General features: G+C 47.0%; 1 protein-coding gene across 1 annotated transcript in view; it reads left to right on the top strand.

Annotated features, from left to right (window-relative positions):
• The window catches only part of grik2 (glutamate receptor, ionotropic, kainate 2), a 463075-nt gene that overhangs the window by 184118 nt on the left and 259088 nt on the right, over positions 1-19869 (top strand). The window contains 1 exon segment of the mRNA XM_078399849.1: positions 1403-1660. Coding sequence (XP_078255975.1) covers positions 1403-1660 — 258 coding nt within the window.

Below are 19869 nucleotides of genomic sequence, written 5' to 3' on the forward strand. Positions count from 1 at the left end.
TCCAGTCTTTTTCATATGAAAGTCCTGCCATCCCAGGAATCAATCTGGTGAACTTTCTCTGTACTCCCTCTATGGCAAGAATGTCTTTCCTCAGATTAGGAGACCAAAACTGTACACAATACTCCAGGTGTGGTCTCACCAATGCCCTGTACAACTGCAGCAGAACCTCCCTGCTCCTATACTCAAATCCCCTCGCCCGACGACAACACTTTGGGTATTTTTTCGATATAAACATTGAAATTTCAACTTCAGACAACACCCCTCCCCCATTTTTTTCTTTCCCAAATCCTCCCCCCCCCCCCCACCCACACCTCAGTGCGCTCCCATTTCTCACCATCTCCCACCACCTTCAGTCACCCTGCACCTTTACTCTCCTTTGTAGGCTCATCTTCCATTCCCGGGAACCCAATTACCCTTTGCCCCCCCCCCCCCCCCCAACTTGCCTGTTCCCCCCATGTCCCATTCCACACACTTCCCTCCCGATAGTTTTGCATTTCACTCCTCCTCTCCTCTCCTAATCTATGTGTCCTTTTCACCTCTAGCCTTTGTCACCTACTCCACCTGCCTTCCAATTAACCCCCCCCCCCCCAACACCTGTATCCACCTATCACTTGCCGGGCTTTGTCCCGTTCCCACCCGGCTTCACCATGCACTAAACGTTATTCCCTTATCACGTATCTGTACACTGTAGATGTAATCATGTACTGTCATTCCGCTGACTTGGTTAGCACGCAACGAAAGCTTTTCACTGTACCTCGGTGCACGTGACAATAAACTAACGTGAACCCAAACTGAACCTCCCCTTTACAACATTCTCCCCCCCTTCTTTAACTTGTCTGAAGAAGGGTCACGACCCAAATCATCGCCTGTCCCCTCCCTCTCCACGGATGCTGCCTGACCCGCTGAGTTCCTCCCGTACCATGTGTTTTGATTACGATTCCAACATCAGGGTGTTATGGGGAGAAGGCAGGAGAAGGGGGATGAGAGGGAAAGATAGATCAGCCATGATTGAATGGCAGAGTCAACCTGATGGGCCGAATGGCTTAATTCTGCTCCTATCACTTATGAACTTATCTGCAATCTTTAATGAGTCTTTACAGAATAAACCAAACTGGCATGTTATATTACATAAAGAAATCAGTTTAGTTTATTGTCACGTGTACTGAGGTACAGTGAAAAGCTTTTGTTGCGTGCTAACCAGTCAGCAGAAAGACAACACATGATTACAATCGAGCCATTTACAGTGTGCAGTGTATTACAGTACATTTACTATATGTTTCTGCCGCCCTCCCGTTCTGGATGGGCATGATGGGCCAATGGGCCTGTTGTTTGTGTTGACCTGTTCTAGCCTACTGGCTTTCCCTTGCCTCGTTATTGACAGATTTATCTATCTCTCCTTCAGCTTGCGATCAACTCTCTCTGGGAGTGGCGGCCATCTTTGGGCCTTCCCATAGTTCCTCAGCGAACGCAGTGCAGTCCATTTGCAACGCCCTTGGCGTCCCGCACATACAAACCAGGTGGAAGCATCAGGTCTCAGACAACAGGGATTCTTTCTACGTCAACCTCTACCCCGACTTCTCGTCCCTCAGTCAGGCCATCCTGGATCTGGTGCACTTCTTCAAATGGAAAACGGTCACTGTGGTCTACGATGACAGCACAGGTATGTGTGCACACAGAGACCATGAGCACTTAATAGTATGCATTTATGGTATTGATTTCTATGTGTAGATGTATAAAGTGGCACAGCGGTAGAGTTGCTGCCTTACAGCACCAAAGACACGGGTTCGATCCTGACTACGGGTGCCATCTGAACGGAGTTTGTACATTCCATAGTTTTTAGTTTTGTTTAGTTTATTGTCACGTGTACCGAGGTACAGTGAAAAGCTTTTGTTGCGTGCTATCCCGGTCAGCGGAAAGACTATTCATGATTACAATAGACAATAGACAATAGGTGCAGGAGGAGGCTGTTCGGCCCTTCGAGCCAGCACCGCCATTCAATGTGATCATGGCTGATCATTCTCAATCAGTACCCCGTTCCTGCCTTCTCCCCATGCCCCCTGACTCCGCTATCCTTAAGAGCTCTATCCAGCTCTCTCTTGAATGCATTCAGAGAATTGGCCTCCACTGCCTTCTGAGGCAGTGAATTCCACAGATTCACAACTCTCTGACTGAAAAAGTTTTTCCTCATCTCAGTTCTAAATGGCCCACCCCTTATTCTTAAACTGTGGCCCCTTGTTCTGGACTCCCCCAACATTGGGAACATGTTTCCTGCCTCTAACGTGTCCAACCCCTTAATAATCTTATACGTTTCGATAAGATCTCCTCTCATCCTTCTAAATTTCAATCTAGCCATCCACAGTGTACAGATACAGGATAAAGGGAATCCCTGTGATCGTGTGGGTTTTCTCCAGGTTCTGTGGTTCCTACCCACATTCCACAGGCATGCAGGTTTGTAGATTAATTGCTTCTGTAAATTGTCCCGAGTATCTAGGGTAGAACTAGTGTACTGGCGATTGTTGGTCATGTAGACTCAGTGGGCCTGAGGGGCCTGTTTGCACGCTGCATCTCTAAACTAAACTAAATTATTCATCTTGGGTAAGCTTTGGTGAAATCTCGGAAAGACACAAACTGCTGGATTAACTCAGCGAGTCAAGCAGTATCCCCCGGAGAACATGGATAGGGGACGTTTGGCTTGGGACCCTTCTTCAAAAGGATAACATCCACAAAGACTTGAAATGTTTGTTCGGAACACATTGTTTGTTTTCTTTCCAAATATTTGGGAGTTTTGAAAGTTTTAATGTTCGAGAATTCAAATGTTTTCTTTGGAAATGAAACTATGGTGATTCATGGTTTTTGAGATCTATACTTGTGTTCAGTGATACCAATTGACTTAGTGCTGACAGTGAACGCAGCCTCAGGATAAAAGGACGTACCTTTAGAATGGAGGTGAGGGGGAATTTCTTTAGACAGAGGGTGGTGAATCTGTGGAATTCATCGCCACAGACGGCTGTGGAGGCCATCTTTGGCTATTTAAAGCAGAGATTGATGGGTTCTTGATTAGTACGGGTGTCGAAGGTTACGGAGAAAAGTCAGGAGAATGGGGTTGGGAGGGAGAGATAGATCAGCCATGACTGAATGGCGGAGTAGACTTGATGGGCCGAATGGCCTAATTCTGCTCCTAGAACCTATGAACATATTTAAACTCTGTCCCTCTCGCCTCAAACCTACGCCCTCTAGTCCTTGACATTTCAACCCTGAGAGAAACGTTCTTACATTCCCACCCTGGGGAAAAGATACAGCCTCTCATGTGGTAGTTTAGGCCTAGCACACTTGCGGTACGTCACTTTCTCATTTACAACGAATGGCGGAACAGACAATAGATAATAGACAATAGACAATAGGTGCAGGAGTAGGCCATTCAGCCCTTCGAGCCAGCACCGCCATTCAATGCGATCATGGCTGATCACTCTCAATCAGTACCCCGTTCCTGCCTTCTCCCCATACCCCCTCACTCCGCTATCCTTAAGAGCTCTATCCAGCTCTCTCTTGAAAGCATCCAACGAACTGGCCTCCACTGCCTTCTGAGGCAGAGAATTCCACACCTTCACCACTCTCTGACTGAAAAAGTTCTTCCTCATCTCCGTTCTAAATGGCCTACCCCTTATTCTTAAACTGTGGCCCCTTGTTCTGGACTCCCCCAACATTGGGAACATGTTTCCTGCCTCTAATGTGTCCAATCCCCTAATTATCTTATATGTTTCAATAAGATCCCCCCTCATCCTTCTAAATTCCAGTGTATACAAGCCCAATTGCTCCAGCCTTTCAACATACGACAGTCCCGCCATTCCGGGAATTAACCTAGTGAACCTACGCTGCACGCCCTCCATAGCAAGAATATCCTTCCTCAAATTTGGAGACCAAAACTGCACACAGTACTCCGGGTGCGGTCTCACCAGGGCCCGGTACAACTGTAGAAGGACCTCTTTGCTCCTATACTCAACTCCTCTTGTTACGAAGGCCAACATTCCATTGGCTTTCTTCACTGCCTGCTGTACCTGCATGCTTCCTTTCATTGACTTATGCACTAGGACACCCAGATCTCGTTGAACTCCCCCTCCTCCTAACTTGACACCATTCAGATAATAATCTGCCTTTCTATTCTTACTTCCAAAGTGAATAAACTCACACTTATCTACATTAAACTGCATCTGCCATGTATCCGCCCACTCACACAACCTGTCCAAGTCACCCTGCAGCCTTATTGCATCTTCCTCACAATTCACTACCCCCCAGCTTAGTATCATCTGCAATGATGGGCCCAATGGCCTAACTATGCTCCATTCTTTGTGTGCTCTAACATACACAGGGATGTTTTCCGATGTCTTACTTGATTTTATTCCTGAGTCCACTTGCGGAGGTGCTGTCAGGTAATCAAATATTCAGTCTTACTTTGCCTTGAAGCAAAATACTTTGATGCAGTTTAAGGTTTTGAAAATCGCTTATTATTATAATATTATGAAAATCACCACTCTCCATCTTCCCACACATTGTGCCGAATGTATTGTGCATTGAAGCAGCGGTGACATTAGATTCATGTTCTTTTCAAAGACCAACTCTTGCAAAATGTATATAATTTGTGCCACAAAGCACGTTACATTTTGGAAAAGGAGTGTTGTATAACCCGTTTGCAACATTTTGTTGACCTTAAGTTATATTGGTTGCCATGGGCAACCCAATGATCCTACAGCCTGAAATGAAATCAGGAAACGATGAACAGACCGAACCTCTCAAAAATCATCTGTGGAAAAAGGAGCAGAAGTTAATGTTGACCATTCATCAGAAGAAGGAACGATTAGGGTGGAGAAAGATTTTTTAGATTTTTAGATTTAGAGATACAGCGCGGAAACAGGCCCTTCGGCCCACCGAGTCCGTGCTGCCCAGCGATCCCCGCACATTAACACTATTCTACACACACTGGGGACAATTTTTACATTTACCCAGTCAATTAACCTACAAACCTGCACGTCTTTGGAGTGTGGGAGGAAACCGAAGATCTCGGCGAAAACCCACGCAGGTCACGGGGAGAACGTACAAACTCCGTACAGACGGCGCCCGTAGTCAGGGTCGAACCTGAGTCTCCGGCGCTGCATTCGCTGTAAGGCAGCAACTCTACCGCTGCGCCACCGTGCAAAGAGTGAACATAGAACATAGAACAATGCATCTCAGGAACAAGCCCTTCGGCCCACAATGTCCATGTCGAACATGATGCCAAGAGAAACTAATCTCCTCTGCCTGCACGTGGTCCTTATTGCTCTACTCCCTGCATATTCATGTCTTTAGACTTTACTTTAGGGATACAGAGTGGAGACAGGCCCTTCGACCCACCGAATCCTCGAAGACCAGTAATTACCCTGTACACCAGCACTGTCCTGCACACTAGGAACAATTTACAATTTTTACAGATGCCAACTAACCTACAAACCTGAACATCTTTGGAATGTGGTTTAGTTTAGTTTAGTTTATTTTAGTTTAGAGACACAGAGAGTCAGCGCCGACCAGCGATCACCTGTGCACTAGTTCTATCCTACACAATAGACAATAGATAATAGGTGCAGGAGGAGGCCATTCGGCCCTTCGAGCCAGCACCGCCATTCAATGTGATCATGGCTGATCATTCTCAATCAGTACCCCGTTCCTGCCTTCTCCCCATACCCCCTGACTCCGCTATCCTTAAGAGCTCTATCCAGCTCTCTGTTGAATTCATTCAGAGAATTGGCCTCCACTGCCTTCTGAGGCAGAGAATTCCACAACGCCCGTAGTCAGGATTGAACCTGGGTCTCTGTTGTTGTAAGGCAGCAACTCTACAGCTGTGCCACTGTGCCACCCCAAAAGACTCTTAAACACCTCTATCATATCTGCCTCCACCCTCTCTCTGTCAACGTGATCCAGACACCTACCACTCTCTGGGTAAAAAAGAAACCCTCCCCGCACATCTCTTTTGCCTCTTTCACCTTAAATATCCGCCTTCTCCTGTTTGACATTTCCCCCCCCCCCGGGAAAAATGTTTTGAATGACTACCTTATCTATTCCTCTCATAATTTCCTACACTTCCATCAGATCTCTTCTCTGTCTCCAACGTTCCAGAGAAAACACTCCAATTTTCCCCAACATCTCCTTTCGGATAATAGTGGAAAGAATAGAGGGAAGAAATGTGAATGGATGAATAATTTACATCAGTCCTGATCTTATTGAGAGGCGGCACATAACAGCACAGTGGAGCTGCTGCCTCGCAACGAGAGTGACCCGGGTTTGATCCTGACCTCGGCTGCTGTCTGTGTGGAGTTTGACCGTTCTCCCTGTGACTGCTTGGGTTTCCTCCGGCTGCCCAGATTTTCACCCACCTCCCAAAGACATGCGGGTTTTGTAGCTTAATTGGGCTCCGTCAATTGCCCCTAATGTTTAGAGAGTGGATGAGAAAGTGGCAAAACATAGATTTCGTTTTTTTAGTTTCGTTTATTATTGTGTGTATCGAGGTACAGTGAAAAGCATTTGTTGAAAGCACGCAATCCAGTCAAAGAAAAGAGAGTGGTGAGTCTGTGAAATTCTCTGCCGCAGAAGGTAGTTGAGGCCAGTTCATTGGCTATATTTAAGAGGGAGTTAGATGTGGCCCTTGTGGCTAAAGGGATCAGGGGATATGGAGAGAAGGCAGGTACAGGATACTGAGTTGGATGATCAGCCATGATCATATTGAATGGCGGTGCAGGCTCGAAGGGCCGAATGGCCTACTCCTGCACCTATTTTCTATGTTTCCTATTTTCTATGTAAAGGAAAAGGAGAGCGATGTAGAGCAGAGGGATCTAGGAGTACAGGTGCATGGTTCCTTTAAGGCCGAGTTCCTTTAAGGTTCCTTTAAAGTTCCTTTAAGGTGGTCAAAAGGGCTTTTGGCACTGGCCTTCATCAGTCAGAACATTGAGTATAGAAGTTGAGAGGTCATGTTGCAGTTGTATAAGACGTTGGTGAGGCCGCATTTAGAATATCGTGTTCAGTTCTGGGCACCATGTTACAGGAAAGATATTGTCAAGCTTGAAAGGGTTCAGAAAAGATTTACGAGGATGTTGCCAGGACTAGAGGGTGTGAGCTATAGGGAGAGGTTGAGTAGGCCGGATCTCTATTCCCTGGAGCGCAGGAGGATGAGAGGAGATCGTATAGAGGTGTACAAAATCATGAGAGGAATAGATCGGGTAGATGCACAGAGTCTTTTGCCCAGAGTATGGGAATCGAGGACCAGAGGACATAGGTTCAAGGTGAAGGGGAAAAGATTTAATAGGAATCTGAGGGGGTAACTTTTTCACACAGAGGGTGTTGAGTGTATGGAACAAGCTGCCAGAGGAGGTAGTTGAGGCTGGGACTATCCCATCGTTTAAGAAACAGTTGGACAGGTACATGGATAGGACAGGTTTGGAGGGATATGGACCAAGCACCGGGAAGTGGGACTAGGGTAGCTGGAACATTGTTGGCCGGTGTGGGCGAGTTCGGCCGAAGGGTCCGTTTCCACACTGTATCACTCTATGACTCTATTATAGAGGAATACAATCAAGCCATCCACAATGCGCAGATACAGGATAAAGGGCGCAACATTTAGTTCAGTTCAGTTGAGTATATTGTCACGTGTACCGAGGTACAGTGAAAAGCTTTTGTTGCGTGCCAACCAGACAGCAGAAAGACAACACATGATTACAATCGAGCCATTTACACGATACGGGAATAACATTCAGTGCAAAGTTAAGCCAGTAAAGTCCGATCAAGGAAAGTCCGAGGGTCTCCAGTGAGGTAGATAGTAGTTCAGGACTGCTCACTGGTTGTGGTAGGATGGTCCAGTTGCCTGATAACAGCTGGGAAGAAACTGTCCCTGGATAAAGAAAATCCTCGTTAACATCAAAGGTTGATTCTGTGGCATCAGAACAAGTTGGCTCTGAGAGAAACACAGAAACATAGAAAATAGGTGCAGGAGTAGGCCCTTCGGCCCTTCGAGCCAGCACTGCCAATCAATATGATCATGGCTGATCATCCAGAATCAGTACCCCGTTCCTGCTTTCTCCCCATATCCCTTGATTCCGTTAGCCCTAAGAGCCTAAGCCTACTGTAACTCTCTCTTGAATACATCCAGTATTTGGGAAGGCTTAATTGAGATTGGGAAGGCTAGTTATTTGTAATTGTTGCATTCGTTGGTGACTTCTGAGAGCCGTAGTGTGGCTGGTGGGAAAATGAGCTGCGGTTCATCAAGGTTCTGGAATAGCCCAGTGCAGCACTGGCCCAGGTTGTTATTGTGGAGCTTTAATTCTTACATAGAAACATAGAAAATAGGTGCAGGAGTAGGCCATTCGGCCCTTCGAGCCTGCACCACCATTCAATATGATCATGGCTGATCATCCAACTCAGTATCCTGTACTTGCCTTCTCTCCATACCCCCCTGATCCCTTTAGCCACAAGGGCCACATCTAACTCCCTCTTAAATATAGCCAATGAACTGGCCTCAACTACCTTCTGTGGCAGAGAATTCCACAGATTCACCACTCTCTGTGTGAAAAAAAACGTTCTCATCTCGGTCCTAAAAGACTTCCCCCTTATCCTTAAACTGTGACCCCTTGTTCTGGACTTCCCCAACATCGGGAACAATCTTCCTGCATCTAGCCTGTCCAACCCCTTAAGAATTTTGTAAGTTTCTATAAGATCCCCCCTCAATCTTCTAAATTCCAGCGAGTACAAGCCGAGTCTATCCAGTCTTTCTTCATATGAAAGTCCTGCCATCCCAGGAATCAATCTGGTGAACCTTCTCTGTACTCCCTCTATGGCAAGAATGTCTTTCCTCAGATTAGGAGACCGAAACTGTACGCAATACTCCAGGTGTGGTCTCACCAAAACCCTGTACAACTACAGCAGAACCTCCCTGCTCCTGTACTCAAATCCCCTCGCTATGAATGCCAACATACCATTCGCTTTCTTCACTGCCTGCTGCACCTGCATGCCTACTTTCAATGACTGGTGTACCACGACACCCAGGTCTCGTTGCATCTCCCCTTTTCCTAATCGGCCACCATTCAGATTACATTAAGCATCAGTCAAGATATCTGCATCCCCCTCCAAATTCAAGCTCGCGTGCGGCTGCCTGCTAACAGAACCTAAATTTAGTTGGAGGTGCCAGTCAGGGAAGTGGAATGAGTCAGGTCTCATGTCCCACAACTGTCTGGGTGCCACTGCCTGACAAACTCTTATTTCTATGTATAGACTTGTGCGATGAGATCTTACTTATCCCAACAACACGCATCGCTTAAAATTCTGGTGACTGCTTGTGTATTAAATCCACAACAGCACTTGTTGGACAATAGTAATACAGCGGGGAAATTATTTTACAGAGAAAATGAAGTAAATGTGCGCTAAAGTCCAGCTAGTTGGATGAATTTAAATAAAAACCTTCCACTGTAAACAACTACATGTCCGTGTGGATTTTGTGACATTATTGTTCACTGGAATATTGCTCAAAGAAGGAAAGGATCTATCTGCTTAATAGTTTATTTAGGTTAGTTTCGTTCAGTGACACAATGTGGAAACAAGCCCCCATCGACCCACCGAGTCCCCAGCGACCAGCGATCCCCGCGCATTAACACCATCCTGCATACACCCGGGACTATTTACATTTATACCAAGACAATTAATCTACAAACCTGTACGTCTTTCAAGTGTGGGAGGAAACCGAAGTCCTTGGAGCAAACCCATACGGACACGGGGAGAACGTACAAACACCGTGCAGACAGCACCCTCATAGTCGGGATTAAACCCAGGTCTCCAGCGCGGCAAACGCTGTAAGGCAGCAACTCTACCGCTGTACAACCGTGCCGCCCCATGTTTTCCTTTTGTTGTTTAGTTTAGTTTCGGAATACAGCGTGGAAAAAGACCCTTTGGTCCACCGAGTCCGTGCCGACCAGCGATCACCCCTTACACTGGTTCTACCCCACTCATTAGGGGCATTTTACAGAAGCCAATTAACCTCCAAACTTGCGGAAGGAAACCAGAGCACCCGGCCGAAACCTACGCAGGTCACGGGGAGAACGTAAAATCTCCCTACAGACAAGCAGCCGTAGCCAGGTTCGAACCTGGGTCTCTGGCGCTGTAAGGCAGCAACTCTTCCACTGCACCACCCTATGTTTTCCTTGTTATTATGTTTTAGTTCATTTTATAATTGTTAGAAGAGATAAGAATCTCTAAGGGGGAAGTCTTTTATGACCGAGATGAGAACTTTTTTTTCACACAGAGAGTGGTGAATCTGTGGAATTCTCTGCCACAGAGGGTAGTTGAGGCCTGTTCATTGGCTATATTTAAGAGGAAGTTAGATGTGGCCCTTGTGGCTAAAGGGATCAGGGGGTATGGAGAGAAGGCAGGTACGGGATACTGAGTTGGATGATCAGCCATGATCATATTGAATGGCGGTGCTGGCTCGAAGGGCTGAATGGCCTACTCCTGCACCTATTGTCTATTGTCTATTTTCTATGTTTCTATGCTGTGGACAATTAAATTATAATTTATTGTTGTGTGGTGGAATTCACTCCAGGGAAGTGTGTTGACTGCTGCTGGGTATCATTTTTATCTAGACAGCACAGTTTTCTCAAAGGTACTGTACAAGAATATATATTTTATGGCCTCGGGTTATTGTGGTTGTTCCATCCCTTAATGGTCCCATCAAGGACTTATCTGACAAATAGTAAACATTCCTACATCTGACGTGTTCTGGTCAACAGCGACAAGCCGAAAAATGGATCTTGTCCACTTAGTTTACTGGAGACATCCAGCATGGAAACAGGCCTTTAGGTCAAACAGATCTACACCGACCAACATGGCCCATCCACACTCGTCCCACCTGCCTGCGTTTGGCCTATATCCTTCTAACCCGTCCAAACGTTTCTTAAAGTTGCGGTAGTACCTGCCTCAACTACCTCCTCTGGCAGCTCGTTCCATACACCCACCACCCTCTGTGTGAAAAATTCACCCCTCAGGTTCCCCATTTACTCTGGAGAAGACACACAGTTATTATAATAGCAAGATTTCTTCTTGCTAATTCTTCGGATTACATTGGTCTGGAAATTCCGATATGTGGAGCCTTTTTTCCTTTATCTCAATGCACATAGAAACATAGAAAATAGGTGCAGGAGGAGGAGGCCATTCAGCCCTTCGAGCCAGCACCGCCATTCATTGTGATCATGGCTGATCATCCACAATCAGTAACCCGTGCCCAATTTCTCTCCATATCCCTTGATTCCACTAGCCCCCATCCCTAGCCCACATGAAAATCTTCTTTTTTTTCCTGCGGTTGAATACAATAGTGAACATTTCTGAATGGAATCGTGTCTCCTGAAAACTTGCCTCGACGCTCCGATTGATAAATCACACTTGTTCCGGAGATTTGTTTTCTTTGACAGTTGTGCATCTAATGATATGGTTCTCCAGCCTCATGGAGGTGTAGGGCCAATTAGCCCATGCCGTTCTGAGGCAAATCTACCCGTTGAGCATTGTCAGAACAGCATTGCTTTCACTGCAGTGGCCTGATTTATCGGGGCTCAGCCAGATGCTGGCAAAGCCTCTCAGGGAGAATTTGATCCTATACCACCATTCACTGTGATCATGGCTGATCATTCTCAATCAGTACCCCATTCCTGCCTTCTCCCCATATCCCCTGACTCCGCTATCCTTAAGAGCTCTATCTAACTCTCTTGAAAGCATCCAGAGAATCGGCCTCCACTGCCTTCTGAGGCAGAGAATGCCACAGATTCACAACTCACTGAGTGAAATTCTGCTCCTATCACTCATGACCTCATGAACTTATCTCTGTATAGAATCCTTGTTCAGGTTTTGCATTGATACCAATTGGTGGATCATTAACTAAAGGCCTGAACTGTTGTTCTGTCAACATGAGTTCAACTCCCATCATGACACCTGGGCCAACTCAAATTTAAGTAATTGAGCACTTTTCTAACATAGAACAAAGCTGATTAATGGTGCTCATTAAACTGCTAATTATCTTAAAACCCTTTTGGCTCATTCAGCAAACAAAATCTGTTTTCCTTACCCAATCAAGCAACACTTGAGTCAAGACTCTTGGTAATGTATTTGACTTTGGACTTCCCTTTGAATTGACTCAACAAGCCGATTAATTCAGGAGGCAAATGGGGATGGGCAATAAATGTTGGCCTTGCCAATCGTGCCCCTATTCCGTAAGTGAACAGATACAAAGAGAATGGCCACAAAACGCTGGAGTAACTCAGCAGAACAGGCAGCATCTCTGGATAGAAGGAATGGGTGATGTTTTGGGTCGAGACTCTTCTTCAGACTTCAGAAGGGTCTCACCTCTTCGTTTTCTCCAGAGATGCTGCCTGACCCATTGAGTTACTCCAGCATTTTGTGTCTACAGTGTAAACCAGCATCTGCAGTTCCAGCCAACAAATACAAAGAGAACATTGAGATATAAGGGACTGTAGATGCTGGAGCCTTGAGCAAAAGCCAAACTGCTGGAGGAGGGTAACAAATCAGGGAGCACTGAAGAAAGGTCGTGACCAGGAAGGTTGTCTGCCCATGTTCCTCTGCCGATACGGCCTGATGTTCATCCAGCAGTCTGTTTTAGCAAAAGGAGAACAGTTTAGTTTAGAGATACAGCGCGGAAACAGGCCCTTCGCCGACCATCGATCCCTGCACACTAACACTATCCTGCACACGAGGGACAATTTACATTTATACCAAGCCAATTAACCTACAAACCTGCACATCTTTGGAGTGTGGGACGAAACCGGAGACCCAGGAGAAAACCCACGTGGTCAGTCAGAGAGTTGTGAACCTGTGGAATTCTCTGCTTCAGAAGGCGGTGGAGGCCAATTCTCTGAATGCATTCAAGAGAGAGCTGGATAGAGCTCTTAAGGATAGTGGAGTCAGGGGGTATGGGGAGAAGGCAGGAACGGGGTACTGATATAGAATGATCAGCCATGATCACATTGAATGGCGGTGCTGGCTCGAAGGGCCGAATGGCCTCCTCCTGCACCTATTGTCTATTGTCTATTGTCACGGGGAGAACGTACATACTCCGTGCGGACAGCGCCCGTAGTCAGGATCGAACCCGGGTCTCTGGTGCTGTAAGGCAGCAACTCTACCGCTGCGCCACCTTTGCCGCCCTGTCAAGTGTTTAATTGCTGGTAAATGCTTGTGTTATGCTAATAATCAGGATCATCACGATCCCTATACTTAACAGTTAAATTTACAGCTCCCGCAGACTAGATATCAATACCCTCTGCTGAGCCTGCTTGGAGATCCGTGTTAACTGTCTGATACCCAGCTGACAGCTGGAGAGGTGATCATTGTAATTGTCAGCTTTTGGCCGTTTTAATTACGACTTTGTGCTCTCACGAAGTCGCATCTTCTGCTCAATTGAAACACTTGGATACTGATTTTCTCCAAAAGTATGATGTTAATAATTACACAAAGTACCATTGTAATTATTGACATCACACTTTAAGATGGGCTCTGCCACTAGTTTGTTTTCAGTAGATGTATGTGAAGGTTTTGGTTGAGGTTCATTGTCGTGGTGTTTAGTTTAGCTCAGAGATACAGCATGGAAGCAGGCCCTTTGGCCCACTGAGCTCGTGCCAACGAGCACTATCCTACACACACTAAAGACCATTTATAATTTTACCAAGCCAATTAGCCGACAAACCCGTACGTCTTTGGAGTGTGGGAGGAAACCGGAACACCCGGAGAAAACCCACGCAGAGGACGTACAAACTCCGTACAGACAGCACCCGTAGTTCGGATCGAACCCGGGTCTCTGGGCGCTGTTAGGCAGCAACTCTACCGCTGCACCACCATGCCACCCCCATCGTGTGCCTTGCGGTACAATGAAAAAGTTTCGTTTCCCAGTCAGATCAAATTATACAGGGTAGACACAAAATGCTGGAGTAACTTAAGCAACATCTCTGAACAGAAGGGATGGGTGACGTTTCATGGCTGATCTATCTCTCCCTCCTAACCCCATTCTTCTGCCTTAGACAATAGACAATAGGTGCAGGAGGAGGCCATTCGGCCCTTCGAGCCAGCACCGCCATTCAATGTGATCATGGCTGATCATTCTCAATCAGTACCCCGTTCCTGCCTTCTCCCCATACCCCCTGACTCCGCTATCCTTAAGAGCTCTATCTAGCTCTCTCTTGAATGCATTCAGAGAATTGTCCTCCACTGCCTTCTGAGGCAGAGAATTCCACAGATTCACAACTCTCTGACTGAAAAAGTTTTTCCTCATCTCAGTTTTAAATGGCCTAAGTTCTTCTCCCCATAAACCCCGATACCCGTACAAATCAAGAATCTGTCAATCTCCGCCTTATCCATTGACTTGGCCTCCACAGCCGTCTGTGGCAATGAATTCCACAGATTCACCACCCTCTGACTAAAGATAGTTCTCCTCATCTTTTTTAAAGGTACGTCCTTTTATTCTGAGTCTGAGTCTGAAGAAAGGTCTCGACCTGAAACGTCACCCGTTCCTTCTCTCCAGAGTTGCTGCTTTTCCCGCTGAGTTGCTCCAGCATTTTGTGTCTACCTTCGATTTCAACCAGCTCTTTACCGACACAGATCAGATAATATTCTGCGAGAATACAATCAAGTCAAACTCAAGTATGACAGATGGAGCAAAGGGGAAGCTACAGAGTGCGGAATATAGTTTGCAGCATTGTAGAGCAACTGTTCCATAGACAAAGTCAAATGTCTGCAATGGGGTAGAGGTGCCCTAGCTAATGAAAGGACCAAGGAGGAGGGATGGCGGCAGTCAATAGACAATAGGTGCAGGAGGAGGCCATTCGGCCCTTCGAGCCAGCACCGCCATTCAATGTGATCATGGCTGATCAGTCGCTGGACAAACGGCCCAGTGGGAAGAACTGGGGGGGGGGGGGGGCCCTCGTGGTCGGCTGTGAAATGTGCCCCCCGGATAACGAGGGCAGAAGAGGGCCGGGCGAGGAGAGGGACGACGGTTCGCAGGATGACCGGAATGGAGGCGACGGCTACAATGGTCCTTTGTGACCAGCTGCAGCTGGGACTGTAAAATGATGCCAAAATAACGCGCCTCTTGCAAATGGGCTCACTGTACCTCGGTACATGTGACAATAAACTAAACTCGCCTGTCTGCATTTGGCCCATATCCCCCATAAACCATTCCTATCTATTTACCTGTCCAAATGTCTTTTAAATGTTTCGTTTAGTTTTAGAGATTTAGCATGGTAACCGGGCCTTTGTCCCCCGAGACCACGCCAACTATCGATCACGTATCTCGGTCAAGATGTGTAGTAAAAAAACTGCAGATGCTGGTTTAAACCGAAGGTAGACATGCTGGAGTAACTCAAGGGGTCAGGCAGCATCTCAGGAGAGAAGGAATGGGTGACGTTTCGGGTTGAGACACTTCCTGCACCTATTTTCTATGTTGCTATGTAACCTGTGCCTGCCTTCTCCCCATATCCCTTGATTCCACTAGCCCCTATAGCTCTATCTAACTCTCTTTTAAATTCATCCAGTGAAGTGAAGAAGGGTCTTGACCCGAAACGTCACCCATTCCTTCTCTCCCGAGATGCTGCCTGGCCCGCTGAGTTACTCCAGCATTTTGTGTCTACCTCAGTCAATCTCTCTTCTGCCCTCTCCCATCAGGCTAGAGAAAGGTACAGAAGTGTGAAAATGCTCACCTCCAGATCCAGGGACAGTTTCTTCCCAGCTGTTATCACGCAACTGAATTGTCCTCTCATCAGCTAGAGTGTGGTCATGACCTCCCATCCTCCTCGTTGGGGACCACACAACAAACGCTTTTAGCTGTACCTCACTGCATGGGACAATAAACTAAATTAAACTAAGTAGTTTTATGTGATCCTAAACTATGGCTTTTGGGAGTCGGCTGACTTTCAGCGAAGGACTTTACAGATTATGGGCGGCACGGTGGCGCAGTAGTAGAGTTGCTGCCTTACAGCGAATGCAACGCTGGAGACTCGGGTTCGATCTCGACTACGGGCGCCGTCTCTACGGAGTTTGTACGTTCTCCCCGTGACCTGCGTGGGTTTTCTCCGTGATCTTCGGTTTCCTCCCACACTCCAAAGACGTACAGGTTTGTAGGTTACTTGGCTTGGTAAATGTAAAAATTGTCCCTAGTGGGTGTAGGATAGTGTTAGTGTGCGGGGATCGCTGGTTGGCGCTGGTTGGCGCGGACCCGGTGGGCCGAAGGGCCTGTTTCCGCTCTGTATCTCTAAGCTAAAATAAACTAAACTAAACTGAGATGAGGAAAACCTTTTCCAGTCAGAGAGTTGTGAATCTGTGGAATTCTCTGCCTCAGAAGACAGTGGAGGCCAATTCTCTGAATGCATTCAAGAGAGAGCTGGATAGAGCTCTTAAGGATAGCGGAGTCAGGGGGTATGGGGAGAGGGCAGGAACGGGGTACTGATTGAGACTGATCAGCCATGATCACATTGAATGGCGGTGCTGGCTCGAAGGGCAGAATGGCCTCCTCCTGCACCTATTGTCTATTGTCTAAACTAAACAGTTATCATGCAACTGAATTGTCCTCTCATCAGCTAGAGTGTGGTCGTGACCTCCCACCCTCCTCGTTGGGGACCACGCAACAAACGCTTTCGGCTGTACCTCAGTGCATGGGACAATAAACTAAACTAGACTAAGCAGTTTTATGTGATCCTAAACTATGGCTTTTGGGAGTCTGCTGACTTTCAGTGAAGGACTTTACAGATGATCGCCAACGTTGACCTCAAAGAGTGCAGGGACAAGTGGCCATTTTGCTTAAATCAAAAAATTTATTCAATTATTCAAAGGGCGGCACGGTAGCGCAGCGGTAGAGTTGCTGCTTTACAGCGAATGCAACGCCGGAGACTCAGGTTCGATCCTGACTATGGGTGCTGCACTGTAAGGAGTTTTTGTACGTTCTCCCCGTGACCTGCGTGGGTTTTCTCCGAGATCTTCGGTTTCCTCCCACACTCCAAAGACGTACAGGTATGTAGGTTAATTGGCTGGGTAAATGTAAAAATTGTCCCTAGTGGGTGTAGGATAGTGTTAGTGTACGGGGATCGCTGGGCGGCACAGACTTGGTGGGCCGAAAAGGCCTGTTTCCGGCTGTATGTATATGATATGATATTAAAAATAATATTTACAATACAATCAAACAAAACAGAATCCACCATCATAATACAAGACAAACAAATGTACTAAATGAACTACTATACAACTATGTTACAATCCTTGTCCAGAATGCATTCAACCCCCCGCGGTGCCCAGGGGTCCCGGAAATCCCCCAGGGTGCCCGTGGACAGCGCGTAGCCCCTCTCCAACCCCACCCGGTAGCGGACGTAACCCCAGAAAAGGGGCAGGCAGCCGGCTCGGGCAGAGCCCTCTTCCGCCTGGCGCCGTGACTCGTGGATGGCCAGCTTGGCCAGGCCCAGGAGCAACCCGACCAGGACATCTTCGGCCCTGCCCTCTCCCCTACGCACAGGGGGTCCAAAAATGAGGATGGTGGTGGGGTGGAGAAGTGCAGCCAGAAGGCAAGGAGCAGTGCCTTTAGACCAATGGAGCAGGGGCTGCAACCTCACACACTCCATGTACACGTGGTACACAGACTCACACACTCCATGTACACGTGGTACAGCGGCAGGGGGACAAGTGACCAAGGTTGCCGACTGCACCATTGTGTCACGGGTGGTCCAATCTGGCCGGCTGTCAGAGGAGGCAAGGGCACTGCAGAGTGGTAGGGGGTGAGAGGACAATTGTTGTCATCCTGAGATCAGTGCTTCACAGAGTCACTTCCACTTCCACAGACGAGGGGCTCAGCAAGGTCACGTTAAATTTCCACCAGGAAGATAAGGAAGGCCAAAAAAAAGGCATTTGAGCAGATAAAAGGAAACAATTTGCCCGACGTTGAGCTCAGGCACGGCTTTGAATGATTTATAAACTATGATAATGAGAAGGAAAAATGCGGAGCCTTCAGTGAGATTGTTCCATTAAATAAAAACATCCATTTTAGAAAACCTCTGGCAAGAAATTTCATTTGTACAATTAGTATTAGCGTTATAATAAAAACGGGAAGTGGGTTTAAGGTGAGAGGGGAGGGGGGGGGGGGGGGGGGGGAGATTTAATAGGAACCTGAGGGACAATTGTTTTACACAAAGGGTGGTGGGTGTATGGAACGAGCTGCCAGAGGAGGTAGTTGAGGCAAGTGCTATCACAACATTTAAAATGCATTTGGACAGGCACGTGGATAGTGGGTAGGTTTAGAGGGATATGGGCCGAACTTGGGCAGGTGGGACTAGTATAGCTGGGACAAGTTGGCCGGTGTGGGCAAGTTGGGCCGAAGGATCTGTTTCCACAGTATATGACTCTGTGACTCCATGTCAAAGGATGGTATGTATGCATATGGAACGAGCTGCCGTAGAAAATAACGGAGGCAGTTACTATCACAACGTTTACAATGCATTTGGACGGGTACATGGACAGGACAGGTCTAGCGGGATTATTATGGGCTGAACTTGGGCAGGTGGGACTAGTGTAGATGAGACAATAGACAATAGGTGCAGGAGGAGGCCATTCGGCCCTTCGAGCCTGCACCGCCATTCAATGTGATCATGGCTGATCATTCTCAATCAGTACCCCGTTCCTGCCTTCTCCCCATACCCCCTGACTCCGCTATCCTTAAGAGCTCTATCCAGCTCTCTCTTGAATGCATTCAGAGAATTGGCCCCCACTGCCTTCTGAGGCAGAGAATTCCACAGATTCACAACTCTCTGACTGAAAAAGTTTTTCCTCATCTCAGTTCTAAATGGCCTACCCCTTATTCTTAAACTGTGGCCCCTTGTTCTGGACTCCCCCAACATTGGGAACATGTTTCCTGCCTCTAACGTGTCCAACCCCTTAATAATCTTATACGTTTGGATAAGATCTCCTCTCATCCTTCTAAATTCCAGTGTATACAAGACACGTCGGTCAGTGTGGGCAAGTTGGGCCGAAGGGCCTGTTTCCATAGACTCTATGGCTCAATAATGGAGATGGTTACAGTTTAATTTATGAGTCAGTTTAATTCCTATAATATGAGCATTTTGTACTTTTGTAGCAATTTACTGTCGGAATAAAAGGAACAAAGTCTCCAAATAATATTGCATCTTACAAGGACTCTAATTTAAAGTTAACTTCCATGATCGTCAAGTAAGAAGCGAAGTGTGCAGTTTAGCTTTCCTCTGCAGATCAAGTGGTGAAATATTACTTGCATATCCCCATTTAATTAAAATGTATTTTATCTGTTGTGCAATGTGGCTTGCACTGATAGCCGACAGTCAGAGGAACAGAGTGGGCCAAGAACACTGGAGGAATTTGTGATGGACAATAGACAATAGGTGCAGGAGGAGGCCATTCGGCCCTTCGAGCCAGCACCGACCGCCATTCAATGTGATCATGGCTGATCATGCTCAATCAGTACCCCGTTCCTGCCTTCTCCCCATACCCCCTGACCCCGCTATCCTTAAGAGCTCTATCTAGCTCTCTCTTGAATGCATTCAGAGAATTGGCCTCCACTGCCTTCTGAGGCAGAGAATTCCACAGATTCACAACTCTCTGAGTGAATTTTTTTTTCCTCATCTCCGTTCTAAATGGCCTACCCCTTATTCTTAAACTGTGGCCCCTTGTTCTGGACTCCCAGATGTCCTAATAGCAAACAAATTCGACAAGAGTTGTGAGTGTGGAATCGGACGGGATTGCTTAGTTTGGCTGAGATGACAAAGTGACAAGACTCTGCCTCACTTCTCCACCGTAGATTAC

Source organism: Rhinoraja longicauda, chromosome 5, assembly GCF_053455715.1.
Source record: "Rhinoraja longicauda isolate Sanriku21f chromosome 5, sRhiLon1.1, whole genome shotgun sequence".
NCBI classification, from domain to species: Eukaryota; Metazoa; Chordata; class Chondrichthyes; order Rajiformes; family Arhynchobatidae; genus Rhinoraja; species Rhinoraja longicauda.